Raw genomic sequence first — 15,058 nt, 5'->3', positions numbered from 1 at the left:
CCTGCTTTCTAAGTACAAGGCCGTGGGTTTGATTCCCGCAACTAGAAAATGTTTGTTTGATGAACATGAATGTTTCTCAGTGTCTGGGTGTTACATTATAAGTATTTATGTATATTATTCATAAAGATATTCATCAGTCGTCTTAGTACCCATAACACAAGCTATGCTTACTTTGGGGCTAGATGGCGATGTGTATATTGTCGTAGTATATTTATTTTTTTATTGATTTCTGGTCTGTTTGCTAGTTACCTACCGCCACCCAAAAAAGGCGTGTCGCCAAACGATTTAGAATTTCGGTTCGATACCGCATAGAAACCAGTAAGGTGAATGGATCAAATTAAAAGATTCATAACAAAAATTCCAAATACAAAAATGTTTTATTTATGTAGACCTTATCACAGACACTTATGAAGCCTTCATGGTGATGGTGATAACAGAATTCGTTAACTTAAAACTAAAGCTAGGTGGGTTCCAAACATGCACGCAATATATACCCGATAAAAGGTCGAACCTAAAACCGCGCGAACAGTTTTCGAGCACTAAGCCAACGAGTCAGTCGCGCTGCTCAAAAGCATCGATTTCCTCGAAACAGTGATTATTTTCACGAGATGCTATAAAAATTTATATCTTCCGCTTCCCAGATTCTAAAATCCTTCGTTTGTGTTAAGGCGAATACTGTTCACCTTACTTAATAATTGTGTTTATGGCATTTCCAATGAACATGGAATAAAATTCAAAAAATTCAATATTCATTTTTTTCAAGTCGGCCTAATATAAGCAATTTTGAAACGTCAAGTCTGTCCGTTTGTAGAGACTCGTTTGTTCGTTTGTTTTGATATATGCCTTAAAGTTGGAATTAGTTATCTGGCGTGTCAAACTTCAAGTAAGAGCACCTTGCAAATATCAGAACGTGACAGACTGAATAACTATTCCCACGTTATTCCACATTTATTTGTACCTTATCCTATTAAAATAAGAGTACCACATAGTAGGCTATTTTTTTGCAGTACTTTTATCTGAATTTTTCGTAGTAGCATATTGTTGTTATGTTTGTTGTAAATATATTATGAAAATTACGCTTAATTTTTTTTTACTTTGCGAAAAGCAGGGGAATCTGTATGTATCTGTGTAATTGTTAAGAATCTTAATAAGCATTCATTGTAAAGTCAGCATCTCCTGAGGATGCTCTGGTTTCGGAGTGAAACGTGCGTAGTACATTGCCGAAGATCTGTTTGGTTTGGAATATAAGGATTGGAGAAGTTATAAATTACACCGTGCAGATTCTCCTGCATTTCGCGGAGTATAGGAAATGAAGCTTAATTTACATAATATATCATGGAATTCCGTAAAGTAACGCCTGCTTCTATCCAATGTTGTAAATATGTAAATATGTTGTCGGGATCTTAAATCTGCGCATTTACCAGTTGTATCTGAGTTAGTGAGTGTTGATTAAAAAAGACACATAATTTATTGCCAGGTTCTAAGACAACTTTTTCCTTTGTCTAAAACGGAGGTCGCATCTATTTTTTAAACCATACGACCTAATACAATTAGGATTGTGTTTTTAATTTATCCATACGGAGTAAAAATGGTTTCCTAAAAAACTACTAAAACTTTGTTTTCCTTATCCTAAGGTTGCCTGGAAGAGATAAGGTCGCCTTTTGTATACTGCTTCTGTCTGTGTTTTTTTTATTCTTTTTCTGTATTTTTTTTGTGTGCAAATAAAGAGGTATAAATAAATAAAAAGTAATTACCTTACAGAAGGAAATTAGAATAGATTTTTTGACATTTAATTAGCATGGTTGCTACCTATACCTAGTTTTAAAAAAAACTTAACGATTCCATTACAAAATTACACCCTAGCCTCCCCTTAACACCCTTTGATTTGTCTCTCATAATAATCCCGCAATAAAGACGAAGGTTTTCCATGGAAATGCAAAAGGGAGCTTTGCCCGTCAATCGAATGGAGAAACATTTTTAGAAGCGGCCATCTAAACCACAATTAATCTCGTGATCCCTTTTTGATAAGTTTTTCCTACGAATTGCATTAAAATTGTATTAAATAGTTAATATTTAAAATATCACTTGATTCAACAAGGTAATTTTGGACCTACCAATGCATAAGTTTAAAGAATGTGTTAAAACACATTTATTACAGAGAGGTTATTATACAATTGATGAGTTTCTTAATGACAAGGTTGCTTGGAAGAGTCCGGCTCCGCTTACATCTCTCACAAGATAGAAAAATGAATGTTAAAATGTAAAATGTAAATTTTTGATATTGGAAAAGAGCAACTGCTGAGTTTCTTGCCGGCTACCGAGAAGGTAGAATCTGCCTTCCGAACCGGTGGTAGAGTCACTACACACAGACAGACTTGACGTTTCACAAGTGCTTATATTAGGCCTACTTGAAATAAATGAATTTTGAATTTTGAATTTGAATTTAAATTTTGAATTTGAATTTAAACAGTGAAGTAAAACATCGTAAGGAAACCTGAGAGTACTCCATAATGTTCTCAAAGGTGTGTGAAGTCCACGAATCCGCACTGGGCCATCGTTGTAGACCACGGCGTTTCCCCCTTCTCATTGTGGGAGGACACCCGTGCTCTGTAGAGTGGTAATGGATTGGCTCTGGACCCTATACCTGCTCTGACCCTACCTCCGCAGAGTCAGGCTCTTATCATGAACGCCATCAGTTACAAGAACAGAGCGCTAGTGCAATGGGATTCGCCTTCTAACCCCGGACTGAGTACATCACGGATGCTCTGAGCTTCCCAGACCTTGTTCAAGAATGAAATCTTGGTCTTGGTCATCCACCTTCACAACAGTCTTTAGTTAGTTTTAGTTAGTTAGTTAATATTATCAGTGGAGTGCACAGGGTTTCTGACCAGGGTATGCATATAGAAGGAAGATGCCAGAAAACGGAAAAATCCTTCGCATTTATGAGTTATACAAAAATCTTAGGGTATGCAGAGCTTTTGTGCATGCATGAAGTGCACGCCACTGAATATTATAAGTAGTCGCCTTGGCCAGACAGCGTTAGTAAGGATAGCATGGATAAGCTTAAGGATCATAGCTTCGCTACGCTTAATTTAACGTAAAAGATACTAGCGGGTGCTGCGTGCTGCGATTGTGTCCCAGAGGTCGCAAAAAAAGGTCGACAAATAATAAATAGGCATGATGATCAATTTTGAAAAAGTGCCTTATGATATTCGGAAATATCTACTATATCCAAAATATATCTTATTTTTGCCGAAATTAAAGGTTAGGTTAGTTAAGCAACTGATAGTTTGAAATCACAAAATACTTAAAATACGCAGAGATTTTCAAATTTCAGCTTTATTAAATTATGTTCTTATATTATAAAATACTAGATATTCCCTGCGGCTTCGCCCGCGTAAATTTCGGGACGCAGCGTACATAGTCTACACCTATAGTCATACATGAGATTTTTGACAAACATTTTTTTATTTTACGTAAAAATTTATTTTTTGTTTTTTATAAAAAGTATCCTTCAAAGCTTCATGATGATCGGTTAAGTAGCTTTCGCGCGAAAGCGTAACAAACAAACTTACATTCACATTTATAATATTAGGAGGATATACTCTCCATAAAATTATATGGATCGCCAGATTTCGCAGATTTATTTGTTGAAATTAAATAACAAATCACACTTGGAATATAAATAAAAGTACGTTTTACACTAAACATGAATCTTATATCATAAGATAAATACAATGGTTTAGCGATTCTTTGTTACTGCCATCATTCCTATTCCACGGTTTCAAAGAGAATTATAAATGCCCATCTTGGTGGCAACCCTACACAGTATGACTTTACCGCAGTACCGGGATAAGTTTCATAGCTACGAAGTTTTAAATAGTACCTACGTTTAGTACAACACGTGGGTACGCTTCCGCCGACAGAAATACACCCGCAACTGTGGATTGTTGGTTTTCGTAACGCTGCTTCTACACGCACGGATCTAAGCGATAACATTTTTTAACTACATATTTTCCAAAAGGAATTACAGGCGTTGTTTGTCCGCCTTAAATTAATTTAATGTCATTATTTCAAATAAATTGACATTGTGTGGCCAATTTATCCGCGGATTAATTCGCCATAATAATTGTTACCCAAAAATGACATGTCGATCACCTAATAATCGGGGAGTCTTCTGTAAAAATTAACCAATCGGTGTTCCTGCCACCTGCAACCTGAATGCCTTAAAAGCAAGAGCGAATAGACATTTTCTAGGCAAGCGCGCCCCAACTTAGACCTCATTATTGCATTCATGACAGTCGTCAAGCGCAAGCCTTTCATGTGAAAATAAAATCGAAATAATTATTGAAATGTTTCAACTTGTAGTTAAAAAAAAACAAAATTTAGTTGAGTTAATATACATTACACACAAGAGTGAGCACGTAGCTCGGAGAACCGATGGATGTTGGGGTCCTAAGATGGTGGAATGGTGACCCCCGCACCGGTGAACGCAGCGTAGGTCGGCCCCTAGTGAGGTGGGCATACGACATCAGGCGAATCTTTGGGAGCTGCTGGAGGCATTTGGCCCAGGATCGAAGACTTTGGAACTCCCTACAAAAGACCTATATCAAGCAGAGGACGTCAATTGGTTTAATTGATGATGATGATAAGTTAAGATATATATAATTATAACAACTGAGTTTCTTGCCGGCTTCTTCTCGGTAGAATCTGCCTTCCGAACCGGTGGTAGAGTCACTACACACAGACAGACTTGACGTTTCAAAAGTGCTTATATTAGGCCTACTTGAAATAAATGAATTTTGAACATTTTTTGAACATTTTGAACAGAATTGACAGCAATGTCTACGATAGATTCCATTTGTAGCAAATTCGCAGTAAGACAAAAGTACAAGCTTTTAATGTAATTCAAGCTTTAAATGTTTACAAAACCTGCCCCGCGCTGGCTCAAGAATAGTTCTGTATTGTAGTATAGAGCATGCAAGTTGCAACGGGTAAACAATGAGCGCAATGGGGTTCCATTTTGGATTTTTTTTGTTCCCATAGTTCCTATATACTGGAGGTAATCTCGTTAATTTAAGTTAACATCTCCTGAGGATGCTCCGATCAGAGCGAAACGTGCGTAGAGTACATTGCAGAAGATCTGTGTGGACAATAATAATTGAGGAAATTATAAATTACATCGTACCAAATTCCCCTGCTTTTCGTGGAGTGTAGTAAATTACGCTTAATTTTCATTGTAACCAAATTGGTTTACAAACTGACGGAGTACTGAAGCAAAATATAAAATGTAAAAAAATGGAACTGTTGTTGTCTTTGTTTTTTATCTTTCAGAATTGAAGTCATTGATATTACAAGTAATTGTTAATTAGATTACATCGAACCGGACACCTATTCCGATAAAGCATGTGGAATAATTACTTTCAATTATCATTTCCAGGTTGTAGACATGAGATGGGGGGTGCGAGATGAAGCCACTGATGATCACATGACAACAGAGCTATGTATGAGAGAGATCAAGAACTGCCAGCGTTTATCCATGGGGCCAAACTTTGTAGTATTTCTAGGACAGAAATATGGATACCGGTAAGAAACAAAAACAAGCTTATATCTTTTGGTAGGAGGTCTCGACCGTGGCTACCTGGAATCCGTCTGACAAAGCCCTGCTGCAAAGCGATTCAGCGTTACGGTACGATGACGCGTAAAAACTGCATCAGCCTTGACAGGTTAGCCTGCTACCATTTTAGACTGCATGAACGGGTGAGATTCAACTGCATCTCTTACAATCAGGTGAGATTGTAGTAGAGGGCTGTATTGTGGTAGAAAAAAATCAACAATAGATTTAATTGAGTTCAATAAAATAAAGAACGCAAAGGTAGAATTTAGTTAATACATTTGAAAAAAAAAAAACACGCTGCTGCACACAACATTAAAAAATAATATTAACAACACATAAGAACCTGAAATCTGAGGCTACTGCTACTGATGTCTTAAACTCTTAAAAAGAGCAAATAATAGGAATACAAAACACTTGAAACATATACAAATATACAACTTTTAGACAGCTGAACTGCTTGGCAATTCGATTTATTGGGATCTCCCAATCTGTGCAATAATTAAGAAATGAAGAACATTTTCCAACTTCTTACAATACTATTTTATTTTAGGCCCATACCAACCTACGTGCTATCATCAGAACTGCAGATGTTAAGAGACGAGCTGGCAGCTGGTGGAGTTGATGTCATCCTGCTAGACACTTGGTATAAGAAGGACTCGAACGCCGTGCCCCCGGTGTCAGTTCTGCAGCCTATATCGTCTATATTGGTCAACTTTAATAACAAGGTCACCTAACCAATCCTGTCTGTTCTTATCTCTTATGCCACCCTGGTACTGCGGTGAATCTTGCAGCTTTCTATACAACAGCCGTAGAATCTTTTGGATAAGGTTTCCGGACTATGCGGAGTGTAAATAAAACAAAGGGACAGGTGAAATCTACTTGACCCCGAGGATAGTACGCTTTCGTCCTGTATTTATCCAGGAACTAGAAACGGTTATAAACTATTGAAGACTATATCGTCTGCGATAGGAACATAAGTAATTTATGGGGTTGAGTAAACATTTTTGTAATTTTATTCCCAAGGTATATTTTTGTCCTTTCAATTCATACGTATAAACATATTTACTATATTATTAAGTTCTTAGTAACAAGGTTGTTTAGAAGCACATCTCTCAATGGACAGAATAATGATGTGGAAAAAGATCAACTGCTGAGCTAATTGCCGGCTTCTTCTCCGTATAATCTGTCTTCTGACTCACTACAGACAGACTTGACGTTTCAAAATTGCTTATATTAAGATAGGACGACTTAAAGTAAATTAATTTAAAAATTTATTGAGTTAATTACAATCAAACTATTTCTCAACACCAGATTTTTGCGAAAGTTGTGTCATTTGAAAAGATTTGTAAAAGTTTTTCTTATCTGGTGCTTTTTTGAAATGTTCATGAGACCCATGATCGTAAATTCAATCAATAGTAATAATAATAGTTACTTTAAATGTCCATTGTGTATAACTTCTGTCATCATGTGTACTAATCTAGTGCTTATTTTGAAATGTTCATGAGACCCATGATTGTAAATTCAACTGTCCCACGCAATCAATAGTAGTAATAATAGTTACTTTAAATGTCCATTGTGTATAACTTCTGTCATCACGTGTACTAATCTAGTTCTTATTTTGAAATGTTCATGAGACCAATGAATGTAAATTCAACTGGCCCACGAATGCAGTTAGGTACTTTAAATGTTAATTTCTACTTCTATTATCATGTGTAACGAAAAGTACCTACTCATTACATCAAAAGTAAAGAAACAAAAAATGGTCGTAAAATGACCTGCAAAAGCGAACGAATTACGAGAAACTAGCAGTTCATCGGTTTAACCAATTGGCCGTAGAATGATTTGCCTATTCCGCAATTAACCTGTTATCTAACGCATGAAATTGTTTCTCAAAATGGATTGTTATTGAGGCAAGGGATGGGGAGTTTTCAACTCATTCAAAGTTAAATATCACTCTTCAGCTTATACACTGAACATTAAACCCATTTTGCTATACTCCGCCAAAAGCATCTTTACGGACTTTAAAATTTTTCATTGTAAAGTCAACCTCTCCCAGGATGCCTCGGTGCCGGAGTGAAAAGTGCATAGGGAACACCCAAATTATCCTGCAATTCGCGGAGTATAACAAATAAAGTTTATTATGGAATTTCGCAAAGTAACACCCGCTTCTATCCACTCCTCAGCTTTATAAAATTTGTGCTTAGAAATAAAAAATTCACGTGTCAGACGGAATTTAGATCACAACCTGAAAAACTAATTCCCGGCTCTTGCTTTCCAAAGTAACAACGTTAACAAATTACGATTGAGTTATTTGCTGCAGGCTGGTATTGTATTAAATATTATAACCACGCAATAAAGATAAACATTTCCTAAAACAAAGAGTAAATCATTAAAGGAAGCCGCATCCAAAACAATATTTACCTATTAAAAGTTGAAACTCTCGAAGTTAGAACGGGAACAAAATAAACTTTATCAATTTCAAATCCTTTCAATTTTTGCCCATTGAACAGTAGAGTTGATTTAAAGTTGTTCTTCTTTAGCTCGGCTCTAGAACCACTGACTTCATTAATTGCTCAGTGAGAGCAGTATTTATAGTCTTTGTTTAAGTGCGGAGTAAGTCTTGAGTCTTTTAATAGTTTTTCCTCCTGGCCTTTTCTTTTAAACCAACTATTTACTAACGCAATTAAGCAAACTGTTGCATTGATTAAGAGTTATATCTGCGGAGTTTATCTCTTTAACTTTTAAAATATTTATCAAATACCCACCGAATTAAAAAAAAATATAACGAATACGCTAGCAATTGAAAAATTAACTGTCAAAATAGGATTAGATTTGACAAATGTCAGAAACTTTTCCAGAAACCAATATTAATTCAAATCTGATCAGATTTATGTGATTTAGACCGGTTGGAACATTAATTAATTCGTTCGTTGTTAAAATGTTTGGTAATGAAGACGTTATTAATGTGAATTTACTTCTACCATTTGACATTATAATAATACTATAGACCTTATCTGGGTTACACTATCATCTATATTTAAAGACAAATATAATCAGCATCAGCACCCAAAAAAGTTGGTCCGGGCCCCTTTTTTAGTTATTTTACTTTATTTTTTCTGATCTCTCTTGACATGGGATAATAGTTTGCAAGTAGCAACATTTTTCAATAAGACGGCGACCTTTACTTGTACAACTCTTTCTCATCACCACCATCTCTCTCATATCACCCGGTGAACGTCTGGTTAAAATGAGGCATTTTATTTTATATCAAACTCAAAAAAATCTTCTTAATTGTATACTTCTGTTTTCGTAATAATGTCCATCATATTCACCATGTTGTTTTTTACGACATGTAATACAGGCAAAGTAAGCGTAGCTTTGTATAACAAAATCCAAAACCCCATGAAGCCCGTAAATCTATGAATATATTCATATATATCTAGACTGTTTGTTTAACAGGTGCCTTTTACATCTTTTCCAGAGAGTGCCAAAACTTCAGGCGGAGGATCAGGCGGTTTGGTGGGACACGCTCACCAAAATGCAGAAGCTATTCCGCAAAGCATCCTTACAACTTTACAATACTGGCAAAATGGATAAAGACGCTATGCATAATTACTTTATGTCCGGTAAATCATTTTTTAGATACAAAGTTTTATCATCATCATCATCGTTACATCAACCCATTACCGGCCCACTACAGAGCACGGGTCTCCTCCCACAATGAGAAGGGGTTGAGGACGTAGTCCACCACTTGAGAACATTATGTAGAACTCTCAGACATGCAGGTTTCCTCACGATGTTTCCTTCACCGTTGAAGTAAGTGATATTTTAATTACTTAAGTCATTAAAGTTTATATACTCCTATGTTATATATATATATTATATTTATATGTTGTATACAAGAAAACCCTGAAACTTCAATCATCAACATCAATAAATAAATAAATATACAATAGACACATCGTCACCTAGCCCCAAAGTAAGCGTAGCTTGTGTTATGGAAACTAAAATGACTGATGAATATTTTTATGAATAATATACATAAATACATAGAATATATAAATTTATGTAGGTATTTGTGTAGTTAATATGTAAATATAGTATGTATGTTCATGTAAGTTTATATTACATTTCTTTTTTTTGTTTTTTTTTTTTGTAACTTACTTTATGCACCATCCATTTCAACTCTTTTATCGGCTTCGTACGCTCAGGTTGCCTTTAAAAGATCACTTTTAGTGATAAGGCCGCCTTTGCACCCTAGCACTAAGTACTATTACTGTTTTCCTTGTATTTTCCTTTTTTTTGTTGTGTTGCAATAAAGTTTTTCTATTCTATTCTATTCTATACTTAGAATATACATATAAACACCCAGACACTGAAAAACATTCATACTCATCACACAAACATTTTCCAGTTGTGGGAATCGAACCCACGGCCTTGGACTCTGAAAGCAGGGTCGTGCCAGTTCACTGCTAGACTAAAGGCCTCTCCCATCGGGAGGGTTTACCAATAATCACAATGCTGCGCAGATGGGTTGTATTTTCCTTCAACGCATAAATAAGTTGCTCTGTACGATAATCTCATATAGGTAATATTGAAGTAAATAAAAAGTCTATGCATTAAGAAGCGCGCGCACAGAGTCACTCAGCGGGTAACGGAGAGAGTTATGCTAGGAGTATACGTGATCAAATCAAAAATGAGGAGATCCGCCGAAGAACAAGAGTTACCGACATAGCTCAGCGAGTCGCGAATCTTAACTGGCAATGGGCAGGGCACACCGCTCGGAGAACCAATGGACATTGGGATCTTAAACAGTTAGAATGGCGACCCCGCACCGATAATCGAAGCTTAGGTCAGCCCCCAACGAGGTGGACAGATGATACCAGGCGAGACGCTGGGAGCCGTTGGAGGCAAGCAGCCTAGGACCGTGCATTGTGTGAACAAAAGACTACTACTACTACTAGACCTATTACCAGTCTTTTAATAGTAGTAGAAATTCCGAAACAGAATCCCGACAGGTTCATTTGGGAATTAAAAATTTCTGGATTGATCTGACGGGTAACCCATTAGATAAATCCAGAAATTTTTACGGTTAAGCGTAGTTCTTATTTATCATTCTGATGTACAGTTTAATCAAAAATGTTATACTTCTTCTAAAGTAGCACGTAATCATTCTAGATTGCATTTCCACTTTTTTTTAGTAATTAATGACGGGCCAAGAATATACGAGTATTATTAAATAGAGCAAACAAGCAAATCTCTTCAACATTCACTATGCAAGGTATGCAAAGTGCTGCCTTGTGTCCATCAATCTTGGTGGTAACTCTGATATTGGTGGTGCCTGTAATCACAGCGGCACACACACCGTTTGGAATGGTACACAAAAATACTGCTTGGCGACAGTAAAGCTGCTCGGGCGCAGAAATAATCATGGCGGTAGTACTACCCCGGAATAGCTCTGTAACAAAAAGGTCTACACTACTACCTTAAAGCTTTAAGTTCCTTTTTAAAACTCTTGTTTATTATATTTACAGTAACTGAAAGAGAAGTAATAAACGGCGTTCTCAATGTAAAGAATACTAAAAACCACTGCCTCGCCTACGTAAGGTACATCAACAACATCAATCTACAGAACCTGAAGAAGGCCAGCAATTTTGTCGACATCCTTAACAGGAGTTTGGATGCTGAGGCTTCTAAACTTTTGGCTGATCTGAGGGATGTCAGATTACCAAATAAGATTGAGACTACTAATATACAAAAGTAAGTCATGTCACGTTTGGTCTATTAAAATCCTTTAGATAGATTAATGCTGATGCAGTTCAAAATGTCGTAATTGGATACACCAATCCGCACTGGAGCGGCTTGGTGGACTACGGCCTTAACCCTTTCTCATTGTGGGAGGAGACCCGTGCCCTGGTAGTGGGGTAGTAATGGGTCGATATGATGATGCTGATGCATTGAATACAAAACGAACAGAAATTATTGAAACTATTCCTTGCGAGAAACCTTTTGTGAAAGAATATTTATTGTGAGTCAAACTATTCCTTGCAAAGAAACCTTTACCTAACGAAAATTGATTTATGCATAAACACAACAACTAATAAATAAAAAAGAGCAACAAGATAGAAAACGACTTTTTGTTCTAAGAAGGTCTTCTAACGTAATGTTAGTAGCATAACTGGTATGACAGTATTTGCTGATCTGAGCTACTGATGTTGTTTGAAATCAAATCATTTTTAATATAACAAAACACAGCGAGATCTAGAGGTGAAATAGTTTGTCAAAATTCTAAGGTATTAATGTTTATTGATAAACTTACAGGTATACTGTAGAATGGATAGGACGTGATGGGCTGGACAATGAGACTCATGGCGAATACCTCAACCATTTTATATCACATTTCTATAAAAACATTATTAAGCTGGTTGATAGGTGAGTGCTTTGTGATATTAAAATAATCTACTCTGTTGTATAATTACAAATTATCACTATTAAAATTATTATTAATACAAATAACCTATGTGCCAAAATATAACTTAATAAAATCTAAAACGTCTCCGGAAAGACCTCCGCGAGGCATAGTGCCGATTGAGATGCAGGCAGCATTGCCTCTTCGAATCTCCAACTGTCAGCTCTAGGATCGCTGGTATACTCGTTAACTTTTTTAATAATTACTATGGAGGGTAGAGGTAAGGAGAGTCATCTGTGTATATGAAAAAGTGTCGTCAAAATGTATTAAATTAGGATGGCGCCACATTTGCATCAGGGTAACTCTTAAAAGAAGCGCCAAATATAAATATTGTTAGAGTAGGCTTGAATCACTCTAAATGCACGTTTGGTCATAATAAATCTGTAAGGTTATATTTACCACAATATTTTGTACAACGTAAATTGTTGAAATTCTCAATAATTAACTACTTTAGTCGATAATGACATTAAATTTTTTAACTCTGCATACTTCAATTCATCTACGATTGCTACATTCATACCATACCTTGTGCATCCACCAGCGCCATTGTGGAGGATTTTTGAACTGTTATTTAGCGCAACAACTGGACACTTTTCAACTTTTCTCCCATATAAGATGACTCTCCTTACCTCTACCCTCCATAATAATTACTTAAAAATAACTATCTTTTCATTTAAGCCTATGATTACCTCATCAAGTTTTCACTTCCTTATTTATTTATGTCATTAAAATCGCAACACAATCAGAATATTCAATCGTAAGTTACGTCTTCATAGTACTAAAATCCTCTGGTCTCTCTTACTGTCAACAACTTTTTTTAAATTTAATTTCAAAGGGCCATGCGTAAAGAGGACAGCAGTGCACAAGGACAGATAGTGACAGAGATATTGCAACATCTGCATGCGTGCAACAACTCGGTCAAAGTGTTTCATGGAAGGGAGGATGATCTGAACTTCATCGAGAACTACATGTTGAATGATTCCGACAAACCACTTGTTCTTTATGGAGAAGGTACAGATGAAGTGTGTAATAACAAAAAACCTAGTGTTTGAACATGAACTTCCCGGTGCTGTTTACTTGTGTTTTGTAGCAAAGTTTTTCTATTTCTTTTCCTATAAACTTGTCAAAATTGCTGCCAGACGAAACCTAAAATTTCTTGGCTTTATAGTACATTTAAGAAATCTTACATTTTTCCAAAATCCTTGCCTACATAGATTATCCAATTGTTATTTAGCCCTGTGTGTCGTGAGGAAACCTGCATGCCTGAGAACTCTCTTCCACCAATCCGCACTGGGCCAACGTCGTGGACTACGATCTTAATCCCTTTCTCATTGTGGGAGGAGACCCGTTTTCTGTAGTGGGCTGGTAATGATGATGAGTGTAGTGAAATGTTGTGAAATTTTATGTGTTATAAAATTAAATTGAAAGGGATAGAAATTAATTCTTAATTACATTCTCGCAACTTTAAAAATAATATTTTCTAATATCTACAAACTGTCAATGTTAACCCTTCGATTCGAATAATTATTTTATGAATAAGATTAAAGATTCTGTAGTCTAAAAATGTTTGCTAGGTGGATGCGGTAAGACCAGCTTGCTTGCTAAGAGTTCTGCGATGTCCTTAAATACATGGTTTGCTGAAGTTCGACCAACTAACATAATCAGATTCCTCGGAACTACTCCAGATTCCAGTGCATTGACGCCCACACTTATATCTATATGTCAACAGGTACAATATTATATAGTTTCAGGGTAAATTCATGTAAGTTCATTTATTCCGCCATAACTCCTAAATTTCTGAACAAATTTGGATGCATAGACGTATTTCTCTAGAACATCTTGATCGATACTGACTACCAAATTTTAAACAAAATCGATAGTAAGGTTGCAGAGCGCAATTTTAAAATGTGATTATTCTCACAGTATTCGGCAGTTATGTTACCTTGAACCTACAGTACAGTACTGCTTTTTCTGTTGTACACCAATCTTTGAACCAAACCAAATTAATAGGTCTACTTATAGTGTTTTTACTATTTTAGTTTTATTTAGAGCTAAGTATTTATCAGAATAAGCGCCAGTATTTCTTCAGGCTTATACAAAATACTATCTAAAATGTTAAGTGGCTGATGGAATACTTCAAATATTTCTGCAAACCTTTCAGATATCCTACAACTTCGCCTTACCTTTCGAGGGCATACCCGATGACCTTGTTCCCCTCACTGCGCACTTCAAGCAGCTTCTCACCATGGCATCACAGCAGCAACCATTGCTCTTGTACCTGGATTCCGTTGACCAACTCACTGGAATCGGCACTGAGAACAATAAAGTATCATGGCTTCCTACTAGACTGCCACCACATTGTAAGGTAAACCAGTCTTATCCACACCATTCAGATGCCATCTAACACGATCCTTGGACTCTACTCTTGGACTAGTCTCGAGCCTTCTTAAAGCCTTTAGTCATGAGCTGGGTTCGTGCAATGGGATAGCACTGAGTATGTGTTGTGCCGCGTTTAAAACGTCGGGGAATCCCCGACCAAAATGTACTTGAGTTTAACCGTCAATTATACATTTAAAATTAACTCAATAAAGTTAAAATTCCTTATTTTTTAACGAATTGCCATGTGGTGACGGCAGATCGGAGTTCAGCTATCATCACCTTTCTTCCTGCAGCTGTCGTACGAGGCGACTAAGGCAATATAGCGTAGATAGATTTGAATTTGAATTTAGATCGGGCAGCAGCGCTTCTATTGTGTTCATCAGTGCTTCTATAACTAGCAGTTGCAATCACCAACCGCCCCCTATCGGGAGGGGCATTAGTTCTTAATGTTAACCATAAAAATATGACAGCGTTTTCGAAGTTATAACTTCAAGAATTTCACAATATAAAGAGCTCTAGCTATCGAAACAAAATTGTGCTTTTTAAGTACTCACCCAATCGTTAAACTTTGATTGAAGTTTGTTCTCTAAAAA

At 36.3% G+C, this 15,058-nt stretch overlaps 1 protein-coding gene across 1 annotated transcript in view; it reads left to right on the top strand.

The window, feature by feature from the left end:
- The window catches only part of LOC120634517 (NACHT and WD repeat domain-containing protein 2), a 46,680-nt gene that overhangs the window by 10,568 nt on the left and 21,054 nt on the right, over positions 1–15,058 (top strand). The window contains exons 3-10 of the mRNA XM_039905192.1: positions 5,441–5,586; positions 6,168–6,342; positions 9,099–9,243; positions 11,152–11,377; positions 11,939–12,049; positions 12,922–13,097; positions 13,661–13,815; positions 14,248–14,451. Coding sequence (XP_039761126.1) covers positions 5,441–5,586; positions 6,168–6,342; positions 9,099–9,243; positions 11,152–11,377; positions 11,939–12,049; positions 12,922–13,097; positions 13,661–13,815; positions 14,248–14,451 — 1,338 coding nt within the window. The remainder of the gene's footprint in view (positions 1–5,440; positions 5,587–6,167; positions 6,343–9,098; positions 9,244–11,151; positions 11,378–11,938; positions 12,050–12,921; positions 13,098–13,660; positions 13,816–14,247; positions 14,452–15,058) is intronic.

Source organism: Pararge aegeria, chromosome 24 (genome assembly GCF_905163445.1).
Source record: "Pararge aegeria chromosome 24, ilParAegt1.1, whole genome shotgun sequence".
Lineage (NCBI taxonomy): Eukaryota > Metazoa > Arthropoda > Insecta > Lepidoptera > Nymphalidae > Pararge > Pararge aegeria.
This window is presented reverse-complemented; position numbering and strand designations above follow the sequence as displayed.